Raw genomic sequence first — 26,906 nt, 5'->3', positions numbered from 1 at the left:
AATAAAAAAAGACTGAAAGCAGGAAAATGTCCTCTGACACTTACATGACTGCATTATTATGACTTATTCAGTCCTGTAGCAGGATGCTGTGGGTGGCTAATGTTGAGTTCATTTTAAGCTGTTGGCATCCAACAGCAACTATTTTAATCTGGATTAATCATCTGATTTTGTTTCTTTATAAACCGATTAGTTGTTTGGTGTAAACATGGTGACTAAATGCCCTCAAATTTCTCTTAACCTTCAACTAAAAATCTAAAATATCTAACTAAATAGCCTAATTGCAATTTTTCTAAATTGTCAACTCAATCCATCTCTACATAAACTCTTAAATAGTTTAATTAATAGAAAAGTATGTTTATATATAGTATAGTATATACATTTATGTCTGTAATGAATATCTATGTGTATAAAATGTATTTGTGGAAAATAAATCATAGTTTCATCTCCTAGATAAATGAGGTGGAGGTATGAAAAACAACCTAGTACAGTTCAAGTTCCTTAAATTTTGAATAAAGTAGCCTACTTGTGCACAGTTACTATCCAACACTGAGACCCAACAACCAACTAACACTGAAATACAAAATATAAGTGCATAAGAACTCTAAGAGAATATCTGAAGCTTTGCCTGTTCTACACCTCCTGTTCCCTGTTCACCTCTGTCATACCTCTGTGGAGGATTTAGCAACAAGGACACGTTGAGGGGAAAACAGGGATCAGTTTTCAATACATTTTGTTTTAGTAACAGAAAACAAAATATGTTCATGGCCTGTGAGCTCAGTGATCCATAAACCATACAGCTGCTGTATCAAAATGTTATCACTTAGGTTAAAAATATAAAATATTCTTCGGCATCAAACCAGAAACCATATTTAACACTGTGTAATATGCTGGATGGATGTTTACTAATGCTCTGACTGCTTGAAGATCTGCAGGCTTAAAGAGAAAAAAGTCTTACTGAGTTTGAGCGGAAGTGGGACAAAAGTCTAGATAGATGGATAGATAGATGTGATGGCAGGCAGGCAAGCAGGCGGAAGGAAAGATGGATGTAGGAGGCGGTGGGTGTGTCTCTGTGGATGAGTGACGTGCTGCTGGGACGCATGCCCCGTGCGCACTGCGCGTCCTGGCCTGTCAGTGGCAGCCAGATGGAAACGTAGGCAATGATTTTGGTGAGGTCATGTATTTTTAAGCCGCACAACGGAATAAATCATCCTTCAGCGGCGGCATAAACAAATAGTCCGCTGCTCCGGGACATTTCGCAGCTGATCAGACCGCTCGGGGATCGATAGTTTGATGATTTGATGAAAGAGGTAAGATGGGGATTCGCACCTCTGCTCCTCAGACGTGCTTATTGTTTGGCCGTGGGGGGAGGGTCGTATGTCGCTAAGTCCACGCCGCTTAAACGGGGCGGTTGTTGTGTTTAACGTTGTGGCTTCGCTTCTTAGCAAATTGCATTTTCAGATCATTATAACGTGGTGTTTTTAGGGTCCGTCCACAGCGTTCGCACGCAGATCGGGGCAGAAGCTACTATCAGCTCCGACTGCGCACTGTGATTCCCTAACAGGCCCTGTCATATCACGCTATCATTATCTCTGTCATAATGTATTCCTGTGCCGTGCCCGGCGTGTTGAAGACGCTGCATTTTAGCATGCGCTGCTGTTTTCTGCTGCAGCAGTCCGTCGTTTACCTGGCTGCTACTTCGGCCATCGACAAGACTCGAGGGGTCGTGTGGCCAAGGTTACCACACTGACTAGTAAAGGAAGATGAATAACGGGTCGATGGGGGTCCTTCAGGCTGCTGATCATTTGTGGCTCATGCATGTAGCAAGGAAATATTTCTCTGTATGTTCCTGCATGTGTCCACTGTACAACAGAATGCCTCAACTTTAGATTGGAAATATTAAGAGGACGTGTTTCAGCCATATGGTGCATTATAATAATGTCTATGTGCTTGATATTCTTACTGTATTTGCTCATCTATTGTTTTAATGCTGTTGTGTGTATAATGTCAGAAAGCTGCTTCATATCATTCCTGTCTAAAAACAGTGGCACAGTGTACCACTATCACAGAATCTGTGATGCACCTTGCATCATACATGTTAACAACTTTTACCAGGACATAAATTCTCTTTCACTGCACTGGAAGCCATTCATTAAGTCATTAGGCAGAGGCAGCTGCTCTAAACAAAACAACAGTTAAGCCAGTAGAAGGCAGTGCACTCTAGGAATGAGTTTTTTGCTTTTGCAGAATAGAGCATAGAGCATCTACTGTAGATGTATCGCAGCTACCCGCCTTCGAATCCATCCTCGACCTTCTGAGTGCAGTGTTAGACTACTAATGTGGCTGCTGCATTCCTTGTAAATACTGCAGCTGACACATTACTGCAATCTAAGTGTGTGTAATTGATTTCAGTGGAAATTTGTAGATCCAGCATGTCGTTCTAGGTATCAATGCTATAGTTAAAATAACTAAGTGTGTATTTAGGGCATAAAAAATGTCCAGTGACTCCAAGTATTCTCTCCCTGCACTTTACCTGACTGTAATTATCCATATGGAGAGCAAAACAAAACAAATCAGAACCACCATCAGCTGTTACATGTGTCACACGTAAGCGCAGTAAAACATGTTAACTGTGATGTCATTCAACATGTCATAACTCAGATAAGCACAATTATCCTTCCGTCTGAATTATAAAAAGAAGCAGAATGTCTATTTTCATGTTGTGAGGGGAGGTGGATGTTATGGACGTCTTTGTGACGCTGGAGGAACAGAAGGAGAGCTGACTCATTTTGTTCTGGCAATTATATTCCTCATATGGAGTGTGTGTCGGGAGAGTGGAAGAGCGGGGAGGGCGATTGCGTTGCTTATATAAGAGCAGAAGAAAAAGGAAAAGGAAGCTGCTAGATTTTTCTCCTTTTTTTAGTTTTTTGTTTGGAGTGGTGTTGTGAAATGCGGCTCAATTAAACATATTCGGGAACATCATGCACACAAATTGGCATCTCTCTGTTGTGTCTTATCTGGGCTCATGGTCTCTTGGTGCAACTTGACCTAGTTAGCATGTGCCTGTGGAGGACCTGCCCGTAGAACTGAGCTGGAGTCCTGGGCTGGGGTCCAAACTCAAAGGAATTATCACCGGGCTTGGTTTTCCAGTGTGACAGAGTCACTCTGAGAGTTATGTTTCATATGATGGAGTAGACCTTCCCGTGGCCTGCTGTTCTGCCACCGCCACTGATGATATCAAATCTTCCCTCCTGATTTGTTTGCCGAGTTGCTGAGATAAGGGACTGTGGTGAGAAATTTAGTGTGTGTGTGTGTGTGTCTTTCCTCCATCACTCAGAATCTGCTTTCTCGGGAGCAGGGATTCAGTCTGACGGGACAGCAGCTATTGTGAAAATATATTTCAAACGTGTGTTCGTCTCCACAGAGGACATTTCTGGATGCACAGAAGGCAGTCATAGAAGAATTCACCATGAACAAAAACAAGAGAGAAAGAGAGTTCTACAGCTTAGATGTTGGTGATTCAACGTTTACGGTGCTGAAGCGGTACCAGAATCTAAGACCCATTGGCTCAGGAGCACAGGGTATCGTCTGGTGAGTGTTTTTGCCTCCTTCATATGTTTGGTGAAAAACATATCCCTCCTAACCCACATTTTTTACTTTAGACTTTTAATATCTTGTAAAACCTAATATCTATTTAAATTGTATTTTTGTAGCCATGTTCCTAATTTGCTGTACTGTGTATATTGTTCTTCAGCTCTGCTTATGACCAAATCCTTGAACGAAATGTTGCCATCAAGAAGCTGAGTCGGCCGTTCCAGAATCAGACCCATGCCAAGAGGGCGTACAGAGAGCTAGTACTAATGAAATGTGTCAATCACAAAAATGTAAGCGTGCAAATAGTTCCAGTTCACACAGTGGACTTTAGACCAGCAGAATGTTGATGGCATTTGTGTGACTGATTGTATAAACACCCTTTTAATGAATGTTATTTTATACCCACAGATCATTGGCCTATTAAATGTATTTACGCCACAAAAATCATTAGAAGAATTCCAAGATGTGTAAGTACTAAGAGAGACATATCATATGTATTATAAACTAAATTAGTCCCCCCCTCTTGTGTATTTGTTGGCTAAAGCTTCCCTTCTCTTGTCAGATACTTGGTGATGGAGCTGATGGATGCTAACCTGTGCCAGGTCATCCAGATGGAGCTGGACCACGAGAGGCTGTCCTATCTGCTCTATCAGATGTTATGTGGTATCAAACACCTCCATGCTGCCGGCATCATTCACAGGGTAAGCATTAGCTGGCCATGAATACGCAGATTGGTGCCAGGCCAGTGTCCTGAAGATGAACTGTTAAAGCTGCTGTGATACTTGACGCTGAAGTGTAAGGCCAAATGGTCAACTGGCATGCGTTTAGGTAACGGCTATACTGCCAGCAAAGCCCTAAAGAATATATATTTTAATGAAAATGTGTTACTGCAGGATTTCTGTGGAAGGTAGTTTTACTATGAAATGTACATTTCAAACAAACATTCATAAAATGTCTCAGAAATGACAGCAGCTTTTGTGAAGCTTAAGTGATTTCACTTTCGACTTTTCAACTAAGCATGCCAGCTGGATGTATCGCTTTCCCATATGGATTAGTAAATTGCAGGTGTAAAATAAAAGTGATTTACAACTCGTCCATCAGTGAGTGGAGAAGTGGCGAAGCTCTTTATTTACACCCCCAAGTCATCTAACTCCATAAGTATGCATTTTGAGTGGTAAATTATTTTTGGTCGTATCACACATGAAATGAGGACAACCTCTCTCACCTTCAGACTGACTTCACTTTTGAGGAAGCAAAGACTGTCCAGTGATGGTTAAAGTCTAACAAAGTGCACATTTGAACAACCTAGAACATTTTAAGAAATTAATGAACATCCAATTTTAAATACATTCAAATTTAACACATGGGATCTGCAAACATGGGTTTTATCCTAGCACTGGTCAATTGAGCCATTCTCATGCCAGCAAAATGGCAAATAATAGATAATACTCTATACTGATGTATTGATAATACTGATATTGATAATCGGATGAGATTAAAAATGGACACGTATGTGCAATGCTGTCTAGAAACTATATTGGTGTATCTCTATATAACCTGTACTGCAACATTGCCATCATCTTTAGTATAAAAACCATGAGGCCATGTGTGTATCTGACAGAAATTAAAGTGATGCAATGAATAATCTAATCGCCAATAATAGACTGATTGATTGATAGAAAAATAAAATTAGGCAAAGTTTGTCCTTGGTATTGTTACAGTTTCATCAAATTTGTCCTGGTTAGAATGAGGTAGCCATACTCTGAGGGGAAAAAAAACGATATTGGGAAATGAGGGAAACACCTCATTTAGCACTACAGAAATCTTCCATCTTATTTTTTTCTCAGAATGGTATTAAAGATAGGTCATTCCTTCCTGACATGTTGGTGTGTGTTCCTCTGCAGGACCTGAAGCCCAGTAATATAGTTGTGAAGTCAGATTGTACACTGAAAATTCTGGACTTCGGCTTGGCCCGGACAGCTGCCACAGGTCTCCTGATGACACCGTATGTAGTTACACGCTACTACAGGGCACCAGAGGTTATCCTTGGAATGGGCTACCAGGCCAATGGTGAGTCTTTGTACTGTATCTGGTTGTCAGTCATTTTACAGTGTATAAAAATGGATGCCAGTTCCAATGTGCTGTCTTTCTGTGAACTGCATGTTGAAAAATGCTGCACTGTCTATCTTCTTACATGTAACTAACTTGCTGTTGTGCGTTCCTCTCACCTCTTATCGGCTTTATTTATCGTGTTCCACTTCACTAGTGGACATATGGTCTGTGGGCTGCATACTGGCAGAAATGGTTCGCCATAAAATCCTCTTCCCAGGAAGGGACTGTATCCTTGTGTCTTTTAAATACTTCCTCACACTTTGTGCTTTTTGCTGTGCTGACTATTAGACACTTTTTGTTCCATCCTATGGGGAATTGTTGAAGTTACCAAGGGTAATATGTATGATAATCAGCCATATGGCAGTTAGGGGTCTGTACATTTCCTTTGCATGCTTTGGTTGTGTTTTATATGCTTAACAATGCTCTTTCTGTCTTCTACTCATTCCTGGTTGTTGCTGCATGCTCTTCATTTTCACCATCAGTGTCATTATGTTTACATCCTCCACACTTCCTTTGTTGTTTTTTTGTGCTTTATTTTTGTGCTCTTCACCATTTTGTTTGCATGTCCTCCTCCCTGTCATCTAAAATGTCCACCTCCAGTGGATGTATGGTCAGTGGGTTGCATTGTGGCCGAGATGATCAGGGGAAGCGTGTTGTTCCCTGGCACTGATCGTATCCTTCCCCATCATTGATCGATCACAGTGTCATCACTTCATTCATTGTGAAGAGATCACCACCATGCTGAGAATTCTTTCCCCCGTCACTCTGTTATTCCACCCTACCCGATACACCTCCATCATTGCTGTGCTGCACCCTCCCATTATGAGAACTTATCAGATAATAAATAGCAGCAGTTGCTGAGGGAGTATTTGTGTATACATTGCAGAGGACTTGAGAGAGTGGCCGCAACAGTATAGATCATGAAATCTAAAATGTGTGTGTGTGTGTGTGTGTGTGTGTGTAGGCCACACAAATAGAGCTGTTGATGTGTGCACCTTAGGAAAAGGTAAATGTCACAGTGCCCTTCTGGTGTGTTTCAGTAGCTCTGTGCTACAGAATAGTGTGTTTGTGTGTCTGTGGCCTTTTTCCTTAACATTTACACTTCAGACATCGACCAGTGGAACAAAGTAATTGAGCAGCTAGGCACTCCATCACAGGATTTCCTTATGAAGCTAAACCAGTCAGTAAGAACGTATGTAGAAAACAGGCCACGCTATGCTGGATACAGCTTTGAGAAACTCTTCCCAGATGTGCTCTTCCCTGCTGACTCAGATCACAACAAATTGAAAGGTAGAGTTTTTTTGTGCGTGTGTTATCATATTAACCAATATGTATTGAACCACACCTACAGATTCATGGTTAACAGTGTTACCTGCTGTTTCTCCCTTCAGCGAGCCAAGCTAGAGATCTCTTATCCAAGATGTTAGTGATTGATGCCTCCAAGCGTATCTCTGTAGATGAGGCCCTGCAGCACCCATATATTAACGTTTGGTATGACCCAGCTGAAGTGGAAGCGGTAAGTGGATCACCGACAGCATCGCATGATCCTTAAATGTGCCACATGAGATTATAATCACTTGAAGTGGAAAGTTGGCAACGCTTATGCACCACCAACACAGCCATTTTCTCTTTCTCAGCCCCCGCCAAAGATCCCAGACAAAACGCTGGATGAGAGGGAGCATACTGTGGAGGAGTGGAAAGGTAAGATGACACACTTTTCAGCACTACACCGACTTTAATTATTATTGGTTTATGTGTATTATGTATCATTAACCACACTGCCCGGGTCGTATTGCCCAAAGGTATTCTAAGGATGTTGACTTCCTCATAGAGCATGGTGAAAAAGAGCGCATCTGGATTTTAAAACATGGGAGAGAGAAATTTGAATTGAAAATTTGTCATAAAAGGTCAATCAGTGTCACGGGAGGCACCATATAGATCACTGAAATAACTTTGCCCCTACAAAGCTGGGCATCTTCATGCAGTTATTACACAACAAAATGACCAAGGTGTCAGCGTGCTGGATCCCTAGACTAAATGTGTCTTCTTTCCTAAAATGAATCACCCCGCCATAGAAATGATCAGGAAATGTTCTATATTTGGAACTTATCTGTGGTGACATCATTAACAAAAATAACCCATGTGTAAAGAAATCGAGCAGGACAGCCAGCGATTGTGTTGAAATGCAGTCACTTGTTTATGGACATTGCTGCTCTGGTATATCTGTATCTCCACTATAATTGCCAGAGGGAGTGTTGCATGACTTGAAATACCCCTTTAAAGCATCTCGCTTAGTGTTTCCACTGTGGGGAACCTGATTCTGTGTGGCATGGGAGGGACTTAAGATTGTGAGTAAATATCACTTTCAGTTGTGCAGCAGCATGAGCTCATCCTAACCACTGCCAGGTGATAATGACCCCTCACTCATTTTTAGAAGGGTCACACCAGCACAGCCCGTCCAAATTAGAAACGTGATGCTGTTTGGACTGTACACTATGCAATCCATTCTGATTGTACAGATAGGTGCATCACATACTGTGATTGGTATATTGGGTATTACTCTCACCATCTTCACGTAACATATTTTCTCTTCTAATTCGCAGACCTAATTTATAAAGAAGTGACTAACTGGGAAGAATGGACAAAGAATGGAGTGATAAGAGGCCAACCATCTCCTTTAGGTGAGTAATAATTATAACTTTTGAAGATTAGATGGTGGATTTTGTCAGAGGCAAATGACAAGTGTGGTTTGACACAATCATGTTTTTTTTTTAACAAACACATAACCCAGTAAGAACACCATTGTAGGTTTTAACTATATCAAAGTTTAATAAATATAATGGTGGTAGAGAAGGATTGGCCTTTTACAGAGGTTTGAGTGAGAAGAATAAAATATGTCAAGCTGCTAATAGATCCCCTAAATACTAAATTCTTACCAGTTCCTTAATATTTCAAAAGGTCATAGAGGTGTGTGTGTGTGTGTACATACATACAGTATACCACCAGGAAAAGTACTACTATTACTGCACCTCCAGTACAGTCACACATAACAGTTTTGATTTTGTCCTCCAACATTTGTAAAATCATAGATGGATTTTTTCCTCATCACAATAAGCAGCCCTTTTTTCATTTTTATTACATTTTTTTATGAGCAATATGCAAAAAGAATCCAAAATATTATACCAACCAAGCTGCTGATCTGGTGTCCACCCCTCACAACTATCGCACACTAAATATACCATGAAGCCACAGTTTACGTTGAGTCTGTGCTGTGGTATCATTGAGTTTTCTTTAGCACTAAAACAATGCTGCATTACCTTTGCTAGCACACTAAAACAAACCATGTCAGCAGTATGCATTCAGACCTAATAGACTATTTTAAAAAGTGGTCGAAAGCAACTAAGTATTTGTACTTCATTACTGTACTTAAGTAATTTTTATGTATTTATACTAAAGTAAAAATAATAGTGCATACTTTATAATTTTACTCCATTACATTTTGCAGCTGTTATCTGTACTTTCTACTCCACTACATTTATACAATGTTTGTAGTTACTTGTTACATTTTATGAATACAGTGCTGGACTGATGTGAGGTCAGATATGGAGGTGGTGTCACTCTGCGAACTGTGTTTCTATAATGTGCCTCAATCATGATGCCGATGCTCTGGCTCAGTTAGTTGACTAGGTACTGTCTGCTAACACAAATCCATCCATCAATGTCTGATTAACATTATTCATAACATTAATCTAAAGCAGGAATACTTACACAGTAAAAATGGTGAATGCCTGTTTTTTTTTGTTACTAGCCTCTCTGTTCAATACATGCCCACAGCCTGCCTCATGACACACAGATCTGTCCATAGCTGCTTCTGGGTACATTTCAAAGATTTCTCTTCTCTTTCTGATGTAGCACTTCTACTTTTACTTGAGTATATATTTTGCTGGGTAATTTTACTTTTACTTAAGTACCAAGCTTCAGTACTTCCTCCACCACTGATTTTAAATAAATGTTGCGTCCACAATAGTTGAAAACAGCAGCTGTTTCCTTGTCATGCTTCTTCACATTATTTGTTTGTTTTTTTGTCAGATTGCAAATGTAACTACTAATCTAACTTTCAGCTATTTCAACCTGTCAATTCTGACCTCATTAGAACCTGGTTGTAGGATCCAACATACTTCAATGAAACCTATGTGTTGATGTGTGTTTTACGCAGCACAGGTGCAGCAGTGATCGACAGCCCTCCTCAGCCAACATCCTCCTCCTCATCGGCCAATGATGTCTCATCCATGTCCACAGAGCCCACTGACCCCAGCAGTGACCCCACCATGACCTCTGAAACTGACAGCAGCTTGGACAGTCACACCTCCCTGGGTGCACTGGCCTGCTGCAGATAACGGACACATAAAACTTCAAACGAGAACAAACCTTTCCGCATCAGTATGTGTGTGATGGGAGAGGGTTCAGGCCAATGGAACTTATCATGCTAGTTTGTAGAGCTGTGCTTTTTAATGTACAGTTTGTTTTTATTTCCCCCTCACCCCTATACTGCTGTATAATGATTGTGGTTTCAAAATGTATCATTACTGTATTTTTGCTGCAAAGAATCAGAGTATGTTTTGATGTGAAACTGTGATGTATGATTTGGAAGAGAGGGTACTTTACACATTGCTGTTTTTTAGGCTACTGCTACAAAGACAAATACCATATGTTTAGTACACATTGAAGACATGTCTGAATTGTTCATTTGGCATTTTTTTGTATAGTTTTTGTGACATTTGAATGAATCTACACCATTTCTGTCTAACAGTAGACAATAGCACATTTCATTATTGATCCTTATGCAGGCTTTGTTTTGAAATTGTTCCTCATCTTTCTCTTTCTTGTAGAAAGCTCCCATTGCTGTACCCAAGAGTTTTTTTTTCTATCATGTCAGCTCTGATTGTGTGCATCTTCACATGCAGTCTAATGGACTGTTGCCCAGACACTACTTCTTTTTTTACTATGGCACACTGTAAACTGACTGTATTTAACTTGTTTATTATTTTAGATGTAATTTGTAGGTGATGGTCTGTTGGATGAGTAAAACCAGGTGAATGTAAGTGAATAGAAATGTGTGATAATAAGGAGACAATTACTGTCACAAGTTTATTTAGGCCGCCCCACTGGCTAGAATGAGTGCTGTATTTAGGGACTGTCACCAGAGACTTTGTCTAAATTAGTCACTTTATCTTTTTGGCAGGTTCTGTCAGACATTACTCACAACTGTCTGATATTTATAATATTTAATTTAAGTGCCCTTACTTGCTTTTTTTTTTTAGTCTTCTCCGTGGCAGATGCCCCTCTCTCCTATGGTGCATCTTTCTGAGTTCTACCTCACACATGCACACACACACTCATTTTTGAACAGTATGTAAATCATAGCACGCATCATTTGAAAGAAATGCGACACAAGGTCTGCTTTCTGGTCTGTATTCTGTTATTTATTTATTTATTTCAAGCTAGGAGGAGGTGTCCATTGTATGTAATGTACATTTCATTCAGAAGTACTATTTATATGCATTTTGTTCTCTTTTTGTTTTCTGTGCAGTATAATTCATGGATTAGTATAGTCAGTGATGGATCTGTACATTTAACTGTAGATGTATGTATGTTTTCTGAGAGTCAGGAAACAGGCATTTGCTACCTGCCGTAGTAACCTTTGGATGTTATTGATGGCTCAAATTCCCAAACTGTCCCTTTTGCCCTCTTCATGGTTGGGCACTCCAGGCATTAACCCCTAGCATCAGCTCCCAGAATGCACTTTGGGGATTGTGACGCATGTCCTGACCCTTTTTTTTTCTTGGCCGCATTTCAACTGTTGTGGCTTTCTTTTTTGTGGTTTTTCCCTCCTCCATGTCCTCAGAAATAGAAGCGATAGAATAGTTTACGCATGAGTTTTCTCTGGTAATTAGTGCAGGTATGTTTAGAAGAAATAAAGGAAAGCCATTTAGCACCACTGGGATGATGCTGCAGTCTTCAGATGGTTTGGCCAGACTTTGTCATGAAAGAATGAACGTATTGTGGTGTGTTTTGGGAAGGCTGGTTGTGTGAAATTAGCCTTTGGATCTGAAATTGCCTCACTAACAGACCAATTATATAAATCAGAAATGGAAACTAAACTGTCTACTTTCAACTCCAACAAATAAAAGAGTTGAATTTTAGTGTCTGTCATCCATCTTTCTTTTATTTGAATTATGTGTGTACACTACCTCATATATTAATAAGGCTTTTTATGGTATCTTACTGATGTATCATGTTTCTAAATGACTCACTACATGACCTATGTGTGTTTAAGTGTAAGGAATTTTGTGGAATGGCATTATGATTGGTCCAGAGGAGTTCTCGTTTGGCACCGGCACTGGTCAGTGTAGGCACAAGATGGCCGTACTAAAGAGGGCAAGATGGCAATTAGTACTGCACAAGAGAGGTATTTGGTCTTCAAAGCTTTGGGGCTGGTTGGTCTTCCCAGATTTTGAGCTCCTCCTCTGCCAATGGACCAGATGAAGGCAGGTGGGTCTGGCTTTAGTTGGTCCTTGTTGCTCCTGTAGTCAGATCTCCAAGGGTTTTGAAAAAATCCTCCATCTCTTGCTGGAGGAGAATGTTCCGATTTTCTGCATCTTGATGTGCCCGCTCTGAGTTCCTGAGTCGGATCTCAAGCATGTGAAACTTCTTCTTCTCCTGGTCCAGCTCCTCCTCAAGACAGTTTACCTGGGACTGGTACTTGGAACAGGATTCTTCCAACCTCAAAGAAAAGAAGAATAAAAGAACATGTTATATCAATAGTTATAATTACATTACATTACATTACATTACAAAGTCATGCAACTTTTTCTTACTTGCGAATGCAGGTTTCGTAGTTCATCCGTTGTTTCTTTAGTTCCTGCTTGAGATGGGTCAGCATGATCGTGGAATCTTCATTTGTCGTTCCTGCATGATCATCCTCATTCCCGCTTGCAGTGTGATCCAAAGTATTTGCACTGTCCCTGATTTCTGAAGATCCATCTTGGACCTGTTCTAATTGCACTGCCTTATCGCTTCCCTGAGGCTCTGACAGTGAGATCTCAAAGGATGTCCAGATGGAGGAAGTGTCAGCAGGCAGGCTTAGACTGGAGGGGGCAACATTGTCATAGGCAGACAGTCTGTGGGATTGGTGGAGTACTCTGTGAGACAGGGAAGCTCGAGACGAGTCTTCATCAGAGTCTCTCTGTGAATCTTTAACTGAAAGAGCGGATTCTTTGAGGGAGAGGGTGGAATCTTTTAGAGACAGAGTAGAGTCTTTCAGTCTTTCACCTGATGAGGTGGTGCGCCTGTGAGCACGGAGGGACGACAGCCCATTCATCAACCAGTTGCTCCCGCCAGCTGCTGAGACATCCCCTGCTGACCCCCCTATTTTCCCTCTCGGTCCTCCAGAGGCTGCACTGCCCTTGAAAGAACACCTCCAGGAGGGCAGGGCTTTAGATTGTTTACTAGGGCTAACTGCTACTTCACTACCACCCTTCCCTTCAGCTTTGCTATCTTCCTCCATCTTGCTTTTGCTTTTCCCTTCAATCCAACCATCCTCACCCTTCTCTGATGTAACAGGGCTTGATGCAGTCAGCTTACTGTCTGTAGAAGGGGTGGAGGGTCTTGATTTTTCTTTAGACGTTTTGGAGCTTGTGTCTGAGGATGGCTGGGAGTCGGTGTGTTGCTGGGGAAGCCATTCCACTTTGCTTCGTTGGATATTCTGTTGCTGTGGAGGAATTTCAGCTTCTAGCTCTTCACGTTGGTAAAGCTGCGAGTGTTCACTGATCAAAACAGTCATCAGATGCTGCACCTGCGAGCTTCCTGTTTATGGCGACACAATTCACAAACTCATGAGTATAAGAATGCTAGAAAAGTCTTGTTTTGTGTTTTTTTTTTTTAGCGTTGGTGCAGATTAACATATGATCTCCTACCCTCCATCATGGTAACTGGATCCTCCACTCTGGGGCGAAGGATATTTGGTCCAAACACAGTAGCCAGATTCTGAACGCTCATCTTATTCTCATCAGAATGAGTTTGGACCTCATCCAGAAACCTGAACAAACATTTATTCCCAAACATGTTAAAAATATCTGTGTTGACTGGTCTTCATTCAGTAATTTTAAAACTGTTGAAAAGAGTCTGAGTCATGGTTTTGGCTGGTGTGTGGGCTCATGTGACGTGACGTCGCTTCCCCACATGACAAGGATGTGGGAGTAATGAATGGTATTTCTCTGGTTTGACAGCCTAATAAATCCTACATTAAACACTGAATATAAAAGCAGCCACAATAAAACCCTTCAGTCACATCTCTAAGAACTATAGAGACATTTTACTTACTTGCAAATGTATTTTAGGATGTTGTAGTTCACCTGAGGGAGTGATTTCACCTGTTTGCTCAGCTCTGTGATACCCTTGAACAAAAAAAGGACATGTTTATTACAAAAAATCTAGTTTGAATTATACTAGTGAAGTCTTGGACAGGAGTGTATTTACCATTTCTTTATCCTTGGTAAGAAGCTGAGCACAAGAAAGAAACTGTGTGTATTTGGAAAATGGGATTATAGGCTCTGGCAGCTCTCGTATGTACAGCTTTAGCAGTGATGCCACTGTGTGGACATCTGTGGAACTGTAACAGAAAAGGGAGTGCACATTGTAGAATTATATCCTATACAGATAATGGATGGCTTGGCATGTTGCTGTAGATGAAATGCCTCCTCCAGCTGCTTCACCTGTCAAACACTGGCTTCTCGCCACGGTCAAAGGCATCTTGCAGCTCTCGGACATGATTGGTCTGTCCGGGGGCCCTGAACAGGCCCTCCTCTTTGAGTCCATGTTCACGTATGAAGCCCACACACTGTTCAACGAGTACAGGGACCAGTCGCTGAGGGCCACACTGGGCCTCATACAACATTGTCTCCTCAAGGTGCTGCCCAAAGACACCTACAACCACACCACACAGAAAATAAACACTTCTGGTCACAAATATCTTAGAATTTTAAGACTGTGTAAAGAATATCACCTCCACCCAGTGGAGCCCATATCGCTCTACGTATGGCTCTGACCCATTCTTCCATATCACTCTGAGAGTTGGCCATCAGCAGGAATGATTCATGGCTAATACCGGTTCGATCCTTTTCTCCAGCCCCTCCTGGAACACCAGACATATTTCATTACTTTCTAGATCAATATGGAAATCACATCTCAAAACCACTGCAGTAAACATCACACACCTAAAAGATACAAACTACTTACTTGTCAAGTATTGTCTGTAAACAAGTGAGTTCTACCGGCTAAAGATATCAGTGTCAGTGTTTTCAATAACCTTATTAGTTTGAGCTCCCCTGTAAAGTACAAAGACACCACCATGCAGCTCTGCCTTTCCTTCCTCTGGCTAAACACAGCTTGATACCACCAGGGTTGACATTTTAGTTTGACATTTAGTTTATTTCAGCACAGCTTTCATTGCATGATATGAAATTCTCTGCCTTCATATGACTTTGTGATCATTTGCTTTACTCATGATGCAAGTAGGCTAAAGGCAGCAAAGGAAAAAGAAGTTAATTTAATAAGATGGCATGTGCATTAATGTATAGGATGCCTATGAGTCCTGCACTGTTGTACATAGTGTGCTGTGTGAGAGATGAACGACCCAGAAAGAATAGTGTCCCCTTGGGACAACAGCAACTGCACCATGCTTCTCACTCAGTTTCAGTTCTGCCGAGGACTTTTTCTCGGGACTGATTATAACATTTGTATAAAACCGGATCACCCGAACAAGGCTTGTATACACAACTGGAACACTAGCTTACCTGGAACAATCTCAAAAAGGTGGCGACCTGGCTCGTCCTGATTGACGGGCACCTCATTGACCTGACTACCCTGAAGAGGAATACAACCCTGCAGGAGAAAGGAGAGGAAGGTGATAGACAAAGTGTCAGACAAGCGGTGGTTCTGTACTTGGATGTGTAGTGCATGTTAAACATTGTAGAGTTCTGAGTACACCAGACTCTGGGCATCTGTCCAACAAAAGAAGGTAATGATGATGGAGGGAGGGATGACTCAGGGAAACATCTCTTCATCTATTTATCTCTCTGCACTTTCCTGATGTACTTCCATTTCTGAGCCCTCCAGCATACAGAGGGTCAAAGGTCAACTACTAAGTGCTTACAGCAGGACCTCAGGGCAGCTAGTTACCACATTATCAGAGTGTGTGTCAGGGCAATAACAGCACACAATGGCTTTAATGGAGAGATAGGAGATGTCTTAATGGTGGATGATTTTTGTAGGATGAATGGATATTCATTCAAAAATGGTCTGACACCTGTAAACTGGTAAAAACTATGGTCAGAGGGCTACAGAAATGTAACTGGTTGCTTGATTTAATAGAAATTATTTTGTATTAACTGGCCTAAGGGCTAAAGTTCTAATCACATACATGTGTGAAGGCTGAATATGAACACAGTAGCACTGCAGCCTTGCAACAGGTGATCAAATAAATGTGTTTTTGTGACACCTGTGCCTTGCTTTCATCCTGGTCCTTGTAGAAAAACAGAGCCTCGGTCCTTAAGACAAACCAACGTAGCTGCCAGTTTTTCATGATGCTCCGCTGTCTCTTCAGCCAGCCTGCCTTCAGTGCCTTCTCCTGATCCAGAGGAGAACAGGGCCTGGACATCCGAGACAACTCTCCAAGCACCATGCTTTTGGACCGGGCTATGGAACACACACATTGAAATCAAAGAAGAATTATGCAGGATTAGAGAGTGACATAGAGAGAATACTATTTGCTATTTTAGGATTTTTTTCTTTTGCTGTCATAAAGATTCACACAGTCATTATTCATAAAACCCTCCCTGGGTTATAGCTAAGCCCACAGGCTTGACCATGCATCCAGATTCACCCTTAAGCCAATCTACTGAGGCAGGGCCTCCATTTTGCAGCAAGGACAATCTGATTTAAGATGAAATCTAACTAATTATTCCAGCACATTCTATTATGAGTTTCAGATATTAATGGGATCATATATTATTTCAATGTTCACTGCTGCACAGGGAGGAGTTTGCTTTGGATCAGGCTACGCTTTAACTGCTATAGGATGATTACAAGTATGGATTAGGTATTAGCATATTTATGCCAAAAGAATGGAGCAAAAACAGTGACAGTGGAGCAATCCCAGGAGAGTCAAGGAGAGAGAGAGAGAGAGAGAGAGAAACAGAAAGCAGAGGGAGGGAAGAGCAGAGAGAGAGAGAGAGAGAGAGAGAGAGAAATCAATGGCGTCTTATTTTCTTGTTAATTGCATCTTCCTTTCTGCTGAGGACAGCAGGGAAGGTTCTGTTTCCTCTCTCTTGCTCTTTCTCTCTCGCTCTGCCTCTCTCTCCTGCTTATCAGCTCTCTGTCTGGATTCCTCATTCCCATTTCTCCCTTTCTAGATGTCCTTCCTTTGCACAGTCATTATTGCTGGAAAGGGAGACCACGTGAAGTAGTCATTAGCAAAACTGACAGCAGAAGCAGGCTGAGGAGGATCTATGAATACAGCAGACAGCCTCTGTATGTCTTTAATAAAAGATACCAAAAATCTTCAAATTGCAAAAAGCAAAAACACCATTTAAAAATACTTCATTAACACAAGCAGTGATTAGAAAATGTGTATGTTCTAGTCTGCTGCATTATATCACAATTGCATTAATAATGGCATGTTATAGCATTTTGCTGTTTGGTTGGAGTGGTGCAAATTTAAACCACCCAAAAGTAGTTACCGTACCTGAACTACTGCTAGGTTGTTAAATTTAGTTTATCACAAGGTCAGTATATAAAGTTGTCATTTAAGATTATCTACACATAATCTTAGTAGAACAGAGGAATAAGTAGCTGTAAGCAGCGTTTGCATATTCATAAATCTTGCAACTTATTCCATCCCAGATTAGATTGTTATAATTTATTAGATCATTATGTCTAGATCATGTTTTTAGCAATGATAATATGATCTAGGATTGAGAAGTTATTGGTGTGAGTACGAGCGGTTCCAGTTATATCCATGAGTAATTTGATGTTTTAATAATATCAATAATAAAATAATATAATTTTAATAGTTTGGGCAGTGTTTCATAACACCACTGGTTAGGTTTGGGGTCTGATGTCTAAGCTTCTGCGTGCAGATCCAGCTCAGTAATGCTGTTTGAATTTGCCCAGAATGATGTTGCATAAAAGGGTCAGAGAAGAGCAGAGCTGGGAATCTAATCAAAGGAGAATACCATTACACCAAATGAGAGATGGCAAGCGCACAAGACGTGGCAAGCAAACTGAAGTGGCTACAGCACTGTGTTGCTTGAAGGAGAAAGAAGAGGCACTTCTCATTCCCATCATCTTTTATGTTCTCATTTTTACGGCTGGTCTAGAATAACTTTCAGGGGACAAACAGAGCATCGTTCCTGCCACAGAACACAAAAACGTAAGGGTTCTTCAAGAAGACGCAAGTCTGTAATTTTCTCTTATGGCCTTTTTTACACTTAATGTAAGATTTATTCTAAGAGATCCAAAATTTTGGCAGATTTATTTGCAGTCAGCAGAAATACTGCAATCATACCAATAATAATAACATTAAATAACCAATTTCCTTGAGATATGGTGGCAGCTTTCCAAACCACCATGGTCAAATATGCCAGTTATAGATAAAAACTGCTATGAAAAGCACAGCAAGTATTTTTACTCTGCTGCTCCTGCTTTACAGCTTCCATATTCATCTTCACACAGTCATGTGAGAGGCATGTATATATGGTGTCCTGTCTTCAGTGGATTTTACCCCGCATTAGAGGAACTATGTTTGACAGTCAGCTGTTGGGGTGCAGAAGCAGAGAGTCATGCATTCCTCCAATCAGAGGTCTGTCACCTGCCCCAAAACCACAACCAAATAGCTGTTGTAAGCCTTGCACCAACACAGACATACTGTAGTCATGTGTTCAGGTGTGAACATGTCGAGATGCAGAACACTGTCAAAGGGTGGATTATCTTCCCAGCAGCCATGTTTACTACAGCTCACAGTATCTCTGTCAGAAATCTTCCATGAATGAGAATAGTATAATCACTTGAGGGAGACATGACACATTACATCACCTTGTAGTAGAAGCTGTTACTTTCAAAAGGCAGTGGAAAGGCTGAGCACTTTCAGATCTGTGAGAAAACTCACAGGTAAGAATGGTCACGAGGATGCAGAATGACAATGGCATGCAGATGTGACTGGAGGACACAGTTTTTTCAATATCAGTGAAAACACAATTGGTGATACACTATTACAAAGACAGCAAGACAGATGGAGCTCTGCAGACACAGGGAGTGGAAGACATAAAGAAGCAAGAGAACAAGGAGAGATGGAGAAGAGAGATGAAGCGTAGAGGATGGATGGAGGAAGGGGAGGAGGGACTGCGCTTACCCCGGCGTGCCTGTTTTATCTTGGGGCTCAGCATGGTTACCGTTGCTGTGCTGCTCCCTCTTACAGAGACATGACCGCATCCCTCTGTTCATACACCATTCCACACACACACACTCTCAGCCCCTCTCGCTGCTGCCTCGCCCTGCTACTCCTCATCCTCTTTAAGCATCTTTCTCTCCTGGTTTACTTCCTTGGTCTTCCAATTGCACTCTGTATGACTTCACATTCATGCACACACATACACCCACACACACACTCTTAAGTACTTAACCACACACTCTCCTCTTCCTCCCCTCTTCTCTTTCGTCTGACTCCCCCTCTCTGTCCCACTGGCCCGCGTGCTGTTCTCACCTAGAGCCCTGCCCACTCTCTCTCTCTCTCTGTCTGTCTGTCTGTCTGTCCCTCTATCTGTCTCCCTGCCTTCTGCTGCACACTCCCAGTATCAGTTTCTCACCGTCTAAAAATATGTCTGGCTATGTGTCCTCTGTCTTGTCACCTCTTTCTTCAAATCATTGTCACTCTGGCATTTCTGATGATTCTCCCAGCTGCTCATGGAGACTTGATTATGGTATCATCTGCACAACCTCAGATCAATACATTTGATTCAACTGTGGACATTCTCACCACTAAATGTGGATAAAGTAGACATTACATTGCCATTCCTGTACAGCTGTACTCAAAGGTTTGGGCAACTTTTACAATTTGTTGACCCAAATAGACTGACCAGTAGCTTGTCATTACATTGATTGCTCAGTTCGTCAACTAAATTGAGTCTTCTAACCTCACCGATGCCTAATGTGTTGTTGAACACTGTTTTCTGTGTTCACAGTCAGAATCTTTCTATAGAAATAGCAGTTCCAGTGAATGTAGATGTCATGACAAGATCTAAAGGAATGGGGAAATGTTTTAGATAAAACTGCACATGCTGGGAAGAAAGACAAAACAAACCCCCATATGACTGCAGTAGATCTGCAGGAAGGTGTATGTTCATGACACCATGTTAGCAATGACATAAACAAGGTCATGAAAGAGTCAGTAGAAGGAAACTTTACCTCCAGTATCATCACAAAGATCACCAAGATAAAGTATGTGAAGCAACATGTGGATAAGTCAGAGTCACAAACACAAGAGAAAGTTTAGAGAATAAAGCATGAGCAGCATTTGAAGAACATAAACAAACTGTTTGGTGTATATATCTCTGAGGCAGTATGGCAGTTAAAGGCAGTGACAGGAGGAGGGAAGTGGTTTTTGGCAAGGTGCCGCTAGAAGGCATTATCTGGCAGTTCCTATAAAATACAGTAGTTTGTATTTTCCTAGGTTAATAGATCCACACATTCTTTGTTGTTACATTCTGTTGATGAGGTCCCATGAGTGTCACATTTAGACACACAGCATTGTGCAGGGTTAACAGATATCATTGGAGGTATATGTACAAGAAACCTTTGCAATGAGAGAAAAACAGGTCTGTCCTCTGTAGCTCCTTTTCAGGCCAGAAGAATCATATTATTGATCTGATGGGACTTATTACTAAGATGCAAATCATGATCTTAAACCTAATCAATTATTGTTGAATAAATTTAACAACAGAGTTACTGCTCCAGAACAGAGCATAAAATGAACTACTTCAATCATTTGGCTTTAACATTACATACTGCGTGTGCAAACAACAAGAATAAATAGAAAAACTGAAATGAAAGATTTTTGCTTTCAGTTTCTGAATTATAACAATATGTTGTTTGCCCAGAACCTCATTCACTTTAAATAGTATAATCCACTGCAAATGTATGGTAAAAAATATGGGCGGGCATGTGTTTAAATCTGAGAAAACAAGTGTCCTGATTCATTTTGGCTGAGATTTATAGTGTGAGAGAGAATGCCACACTAATCAGTCACTCTGTAATCTGTCGAGTAAAAGCCACAACACTCAAGGGTGTGATGTTCTTGTTCCTGCTCAGCCTGAAGGGGTTGTAGTGAATATGATAAAGCAGATACATACTACAGTTCAAGAGGCTGGATGACACTGAAAAAGCAGTACTGAAACACTGCTAGTAAGGAGAAGAGACACAGAACGTTCATTCATACGAGGCACATAAACCATCTCAATACAATGATTTTTAGGACAAAACTAAAATCTGAAACTTACCTGCCAGTTTTGTTGGTTTGTCACTAATCTGAGGAGTCCTGAATGGCTTTATGCCCCTGAACCCATCTGTACAATGTAAGGTTCTCCAGCGTGGGCCATGTCTAGAGCCACACACACACACACACACACACACACGGGCACAAACACACACACACATTCAGGTTCTAAACAATGACAATACTCACATCTCAGCCATCTACTTAATAACCAATCTGCAAGAAACAAGGACTGCTGTGGTTGCCATCATTTAAAAACGGTGATGGATGCCTGAAGAATGTTGATGTGAACAGACTCTAATATAGACGGAAAATAAAGACAGTCATGCGAGCATTTACTTGCCATGTCATCTTGGATAGGTAGACTCAGTCTGGAGCCAGAGTCTCTGTGCAAAAACAAAGATAGCATCACATAGTCCGAAGCAGCTGCTGCTTTAGGTAGTGTTTTACAGAGAAATAAAACACAGCTGTGGGATGCTCACTTGTCCTCCTCCGCTGATTTCTTGGTCTGTCTCTCACTCAGGAAGTGAGCTGTCTTGATGGAGAAGTGAAAACTGCTGACTTATGGGTGAAAGATATGAAGAGTTTCTCCTTTTAAAGTCCTTATACTGTAGATTTTTTTCGCCCACAACAGAGCCAAATTCAGTGCTTCAGCTGTAAGTAAATGCTCATAAAAGGAGGAAGGAGGAAAAGATTTGAGTTGGATAAGCTATTAAAAGCTTAAATGACAGATATATTTTTTATTAATTGATATATCTCATAAAAATACCATGGCACCAATGAGGTATCATCTCGGTAATCCAAAGAAATGGACACCACAGACTTAATACTGTACATTAGTAAAATATATTGAGATATCGACAAGTGGCAGCCAGTCCAACGCCATAACACTAATTCAGGGACAGAGAAATACAGTAAAAGCACTCAGTTTCACAGGCTTACATATGCTCAATCACTCCAAATGTACAAGAAGCAGCACAGCCGACACTAAATTATATCAAAGGACAGAGCCACTCACAAAGTCCAGGCACAGCAGCCTGTGAGGGGTGTGTGTGTGGAACATCATCTATAATGTAGAAATATGGGTTTGTGGGACACATAGGAAATGAGTGTGTGTAATTGAAGGCATGAAAAGAGCATGTCCCATTAGTGAGAATAGAGGAAGTGTCATGGTGCAAAATGAGTGGGAGCAGGTCCCATTATGTTATCAGCAAAGTATTTCTACACCTGCTATCTATTATCGCTAGGTGTTCACAGGTCAAACTTTTAATTTAAAGCAACACTAGCAATGACTTTAAAAACATATGCTGACGTGGAATATAAAAACAGGTGTATACATGTAGGCAGTATGTCATAAGATGTGTTCCCTCCATTAGGTTACTTCACACAAACCTATGTAAACCAACAAGTGAATTAAAACATTGTTCACAGAAAAATATTCAGTGAGGTCTCTAAAAACTAGTTCTAAACTATTAGTGGCAGATATCCTGAAAGCCACTTTGTGGACAAATCTGCTAGCGGATCCATAATATAATAAAATATAATATTAAGGTAACAAAATTTTACATTCTAGTACACAGTGATATATGGCATTAGAGAATCTACGTATCACAAATTGAGTGCACATTAAAGACTCTGTAAACTCAGAATAGTGCGTAACAACTGCATACATGGAAAACTAACAGCTTTATATGTCTATGGCAGTTTTATCCTCTCCGATTTGTCCGCTGCCCACCCGTCGTCGGCCCTCCAGCAGAAATGACAGCACTATAACCCAACGCTGTCCCAGTGACCTCTGTCGTGCTAAGCTTTCGCACTGTCTGAAGTAGGTGGTTGTTCCCGTGGCAATGGCATCAAACTGCTCAGTCAGAAGCCACACCTCCCAGAGGACCGTCAGTCCATTCATGATCATCATGACCACAACCCAGAACTCCTCGCCTAACAATGTGAGCCACGAGGACCAGCTATAAGTAGCCAGAAATATCTTGTTGTATAGGTAAGATGTTGCTGTAACAACAAAAATAAGGTGGGCCATCACCATGGAGAGGATGAAAAAAAGGAAGAGGCGGTGGTTACTACGGCCGATGCAGCGATTTAGGAAAAGGCAGTGATGGTCATATTCTTTAATGCACACTTCACACAGCTTGCAGTGTTTAGTGTAGTCAGGCTGAAACAACTAAAAGAAAAAAAGAAAGAAGAACTTTTTAAATTATGTAAATGTAAATCTTTACATCAGCCCTGAGAATGAAAACTACATAGATAGCTAATGTAAGGAGTGATTGATAAGTTTGTGGCCCAAAGAAAATCACAGTACAACTACACAAAAATCATTTTTCAACTAAAAAATGAATACAAAAATCACAACACTAAAAATATTAATATGAAATAGAATAGGGTCCCCATGGGGGTGCAAATTATAGCCCTCTCTGATTAACATGTAATGGACATTAATCAGAGAGCTATGATTAGGGTTAGCTAGGTAAGATATTATCTTACCTCACAGTATGGACAGAACCTGTGAGGGCTCTGATTATTCTCCACCAGGTCTGCAATACAGGAGAACCGAGGATCTGCATCTTCTTTGTCCATTGTACCGGGGCCCTGAGTCAGAACCTTACAGAACAGGCTGAAGAGTATCAAGAAGTGGAGCATTGACACCTGGGCCACAGCACTGGTTGGCCACACACATTCACAAGATTAAGGATGAATATACCAACTCCTGAATTTGATACTATAACTTGTAGCAGGACATCATGAATGTATGATGTATGTATCTGCATAAATATGTAACATAAGTGTCTGCTTTCCTTGTTAAGGATATTAGGTGAAAGTTTTCCATAGAAGCAGAGCAAGGAATGAAACACACCAGCGAGGAGGGTCCCCAGGTAGATCGGGTTAGGTAACCTAGAAGGAAGATAGATGCTATATAACAAACAACAAAGTATGATACTTTCCTTTAAATGAAGTACAAATAATGTCAAACCTTTGGTAAGTGGTAATGCGGTGGTACTGCGTGAAAATGCTTCGGGCCAACCAAGGGAAGAGCAGACCACAGAGCAGCCCCCCATAACCTCCCAACATGGCTGCTATCAACAGGATGGCAGCTCCACTCAGAGTTGGAAAAAACAGTGTCCAGTAGTATAAAACTGGTGAAAAGGGACACAAAGGGTGCTGGTAAAGTACATATGTAGCCCTATTAGTATTTCATTATCATCATCACTTTTATCATCATTATCCTTGTGTTGTACTGCTAAGTAAATGCTGCAAACAATAGAGTGACACTTACCATGAGACTCTCTGGGCTTGTGGTGTATTGGCTCATTAATGTACCGACTCAGTAGTTTGGTGAGCTGCTGATGTCTAGTGAAAAGTACAGAGTGCAGCAAAATATTAATCAGCATCATAATCCTGTGAGAATAATGTTGAAAAAGCAAACATACCAGATATTTTAAAGGTACTACGATGTGTTACTATTCTATGCATTGGACTGCTAGTCAGCATTACTCCAGATATTTCTAGCGACAGCAGATTTACCTAAATGTTTTCCCCTGTTTGCAGAGATCCAGAGGCGAGAGGCCGCTGTGATTCTTCTGATGGAGCATCCTGCAGCTGGCTTTCTGCAGCAGTGTCCAGCACACCTCCACTCCACCCCTCTCTGCTGCAACATGAAGTGCTGTCGCTCCCTGCTGGTCAACAGCATCCACAGAACACCTCTGAAACACAGACAGAGGGCTAAGGTGAAACCATCATGAGTCAGCTGATCTTTTCATTTCTGTATATAAACTAAAATGATGTGGATGTAAAAATGTTAATTTTTTAATATAATTGAATACAACCACACCACAAATTCTAACAACAAAATGAACAAGCAGGCAGAAATTTACACAGTCATTCTCATTTTTTGCAAGCCCTTTCTAATGATATTTAAAACACGTGGTAACTGTGTCCTGTAAGTCTGTCGCAATCTAATTCATGAGTGTGGGAGTGGAGACTTTATCATACCTGTTTTTTGAGCAAATATCGAACCACCTCTGTGTTGCCTGTGGATGCAGCCAAGTGAAGCGGTGTCACCTGGTACATATCTGTGTCTGAGAAGCGAAACATTCCTGTTTCCCACAAATAGTGCACTGCAACACTGGGAAAGACAACTCACTGTTAGTTACACACAAACATGGTTCGTCAGGCTTGGAATATACAGAGGACAAAAGAACTCAGTTTGTAGTTAAAGGGTTGAACTTCACATGCATGAACAGGCTAAAAACTGGCAACAGTTGCCTTACTATTTGTCACCAAATTTTAAAAATACAAGTGTGTGTGTGTGTGTGTGTGTACTGTCCAGTTTGAGCTGTGATGTTTTCTTCTCTTACATGTTTCCTCCAGTAACTGCATGATGAAGTGATGTTTTCCCCTGAAGGTCTATGATGCGCAAATCGGCTCCGTACTGCATCATTTGATGTATAATGTAGATGTTACCTTGCCTGGTGGGTGTACAGACAGGATCAAGAACAGAACTCAGGGTCACCCCTGGAATTCAGGCACAAGCTAAAAATGCACCTCACCTGCAGGCAAAGTGAAAGGCCGTCTGTCCTGCATCGCAGGTCAGGTTAGGATCTGCTCCATTACTAAGGAAAAGGTCGACCACAGCACGGTTACCATGGAGGGCAGCGTAGTGTAGTGGGGTGAATCCAGCCCAGCCTTAATGGAGACAAACACGTGTACATCACTGTCAGGTTTGAAGATGCTGACTTTCACAGTGATCTACACTCTTCTCTACAGTTTGACACAGGAGCATGATCTGTCAGTCTGTTGATCGTTAAAAACCCTCTGGAGTTGGTGTTCGGCTTACTTCAGCACAATGTGACTTTGGGCTGTGTTGTCACAGGATCTGTGCCAGAGCATCTCACAGAGGAACTGCAGCAAGGTTAGGTTTCGCTGTGGCATTGTGACAAAATCACATCAGGAGACACGGAGACAGTTAAAAGTTGTTTCCTCTTAAGTTACAATACTTCCACATTATTATTGTTTTATCTAAAAAAATGGCATTTTACACATATAACATGGGTATAATTGTTCAACTCATCATAAGGAAATACCATCACAAATGAGAGGAAAACAGAAGGAAGTTCTGGCCTCCACTTTCTATAAAAAAATAACAATAATAATAATAAAAATACAGATAAAGGTCATGTATCTTATTCCAGCTTACCTTTCTGCTTGAGTACTGATCGATCATTCTGAAGGAAGTGTATACACTGTTCAATATTTCCCCTCTGTATACAGTCAAATATGTCTCCACCGCTAACGGAGCACACGGGCATCGGATGCATGATTGCGCAGCCAGATGGCGGCCTTCTACTGTTTCCAGCTGGCAGAAACTGCAAACGAGGGAAACTAAATCAGCTTCTCGGTCGAGGTGCTATAACATCATACTGTAAAGCGAAACTGGAGATCATCTTTCGCTGCAAAGTAAAGCGGATCCTTCATTGTCCTGAACGGATGAGAGCGGACCTGCCCCGGGCACCGCATTGGACACGGTAGGTCACGTGATGTGTGACGTCAACGCGTCCGCAAAACATGAATGTTTGTCAGGATCAGG

At 41.2% G+C, this 26,906-nt stretch overlaps 3 protein-coding genes across 8 annotated transcripts; 1 reads left to right on the top strand and 2 right to left on the bottom strand.

The window, feature by feature from the left end:
- Positions 1 to 1,109: 1,109 nt before the first annotated feature.
- On the top strand, positions 1,110 to 11,906 carry mapk8a (mitogen-activated protein kinase 8a). Of its 4 annotated transcripts, none has more exons than XM_028423708.1 (12): positions 1,110 to 1,307; positions 3,422 to 3,588; positions 3,752 to 3,881; positions 4,000 to 4,058; positions 4,154 to 4,292; positions 5,496 to 5,661; positions 6,304 to 6,375; positions 6,811 to 6,993; positions 7,095 to 7,219; positions 7,341 to 7,404; positions 8,307 to 8,384; positions 9,925 to 11,906. In XM_028423708.1, exons 1-12 carry the CDS (start codon positions 1,299 to 1,301, stop codon positions 10,098 to 10,100), a joined length of 1,368 nt encoding a protein of 455 aa, XP_028279509.1. In that variant the 5' UTR covers positions 1,110 to 1,298; the 3' UTR covers positions 10,101 to 11,906. The 4 variants fall into 4 exon arrangements, with proteins under 4 accessions (XP_028279509.1, XP_028279510.1, XP_028279513.1 ...); XM_028423709.1 differs by lacking the exon at positions 6,304 to 6,375 and adding an exon at positions 5,858 to 5,929; XM_028423712.1 differs by having other exon boundaries at positions 9,920 to 10,076.
- Positions 11,898 to 21,810, bottom strand: arhgap22a (Rho GTPase activating protein 22a). Of its 2 annotated transcripts, XM_028423705.1 has the most exons (11): positions 21,654 to 21,810; positions 21,315 to 21,415; positions 16,262 to 16,458; positions 15,558 to 15,645; positions 14,768 to 14,896; positions 14,478 to 14,688; positions 14,242 to 14,374; positions 14,086 to 14,159; positions 13,680 to 13,801; positions 12,582 to 13,569; positions 11,898 to 12,487 (listed from the first exon to the last, which is right to left on the bottom strand). In XM_028423705.1, exons 3-11 carry the CDS (start codon positions 16,442 to 16,444, stop codon positions 12,268 to 12,270), a joined length of 2,148 nt encoding a protein of 715 aa, XP_028279506.1. In that variant the 5' UTR covers positions 16,445 to 16,458; positions 21,315 to 21,415; positions 21,654 to 21,810; the 3' UTR covers positions 11,898 to 12,267. The 2 variants fall into 2 exon arrangements, with proteins under 2 accessions (XP_028279506.1, XP_028279505.1); XM_028423704.1 differs by lacking the exons at positions 21,315 to 21,415; positions 21,654 to 21,810 and adding an exon at positions 19,172 to 20,445.
- Positions 21,811 to 21,978: 168 nt separating this feature from the next.
- On the bottom strand, positions 21,979 to 26,803 carry LOC114447445 (putative ZDHHC-type palmitoyltransferase 6). Of its 2 annotated transcripts, XM_028423707.1 has the most exons (11): positions 26,517 to 26,635; positions 26,157 to 26,242; positions 25,870 to 26,005; positions 25,678 to 25,788; positions 25,313 to 25,445; positions 24,845 to 25,023; positions 24,597 to 24,670; positions 24,294 to 24,456; positions 24,132 to 24,214; positions 23,807 to 23,997; positions 21,980 to 23,486 (listed from the first exon to the last, which is right to left on the bottom strand). In XM_028423707.1, the coding sequence occupies exons 4-11, from the start codon at positions 25,758 to 25,760 to the stop codon at positions 22,998 to 23,000; spliced, it is 1,395 nt and encodes a 464-aa protein (XP_028279508.1). In that variant the 5' UTR covers positions 25,761 to 25,788; positions 25,870 to 26,005; positions 26,157 to 26,242; positions 26,517 to 26,635; the 3' UTR covers positions 21,980 to 22,997. The 2 variants fall into 2 exon arrangements, with proteins under 2 accessions (XP_028279507.1, XP_028279508.1); XM_028423706.1 differs by lacking the exon at positions 26,157 to 26,242 and having other exon boundaries at positions 21,979 to 23,486; positions 26,517 to 26,803.
- Positions 26,804 to 26,906: the final 103 nt, after the last annotated feature.

The sequence above is a fragment of the Parambassis ranga genome, chromosome 15, assembly GCF_900634625.1.
Source record: "Parambassis ranga chromosome 15, fParRan2.1, whole genome shotgun sequence".
In the NCBI taxonomy this organism is placed as follows: Eukaryota; Metazoa; Chordata; class Actinopteri; family Ambassidae; genus Parambassis; species Parambassis ranga.
Note: the sequence above shows the minus strand (reverse complement) of the source record. Positions and strands in the feature narration are given on the sequence as shown.

Excerpts from the sequence above, each read along its gene's own strand:
- LOC114447445 (XM_028423706.1), bottom strand. The coding sequence starts at position 26,637 with ATGCATCCGATGCCCGTGTGCTCCGTTAGCGGTGGAGACATATTTGAC. Across the intron at positions 26,006-26,516 it reads ATCAGTACTCAAGCAGAAAG|GCTGGGCTGGATTCACCCCA; the intron begins GTAAGCTGGAAT and ends GTCTCCATTAAG. Across the intron at positions 25,024-25,312 it reads GATATTTGCTCAAAAAACAG|AGGTGTTCTGTGGATGCTGT; the intron begins GTATGATAAAGT and ends TCTGTGTTTCAG.
- arhgap22a (XM_028423704.1), bottom strand. The coding sequence starts at position 19,205 with ATGCTGAGCCCCAAGATAAAACAGGCACGCCGGG. Across the intron at positions 15,646-16,261 it reads AGGATGAAAGCAAGGCACAG|GGTTGTATTCCTCTTCAGGG; the intron begins GTGTCACAAAAA and ends TTTCTCCTGCAG. Across the intron at positions 13,802-14,085 it reads ATCCTAAAATACATTTGCAA|GTTTCTGGATGAGGTCCAAA; the intron begins GTAAGTAAAATG and ends ATGTTTGTTCAG.
- mapk8a (XM_028423708.1), top strand. Across the intron at positions 3,589-3,751 it reads GGAGCACAGGGTATCGTCTG|CTCTGCTTATGACCAAATCC; the intron begins GTGAGTGTTTTT and ends ATTGTTCTTCAG. Across the intron at positions 5,662-6,303 it reads AATGGGCTACCAGGCCAATG|TGGATGTATGGTCAGTGGGT; the intron begins GTGAGTCTTTGT and ends GTCCACCTCCAG.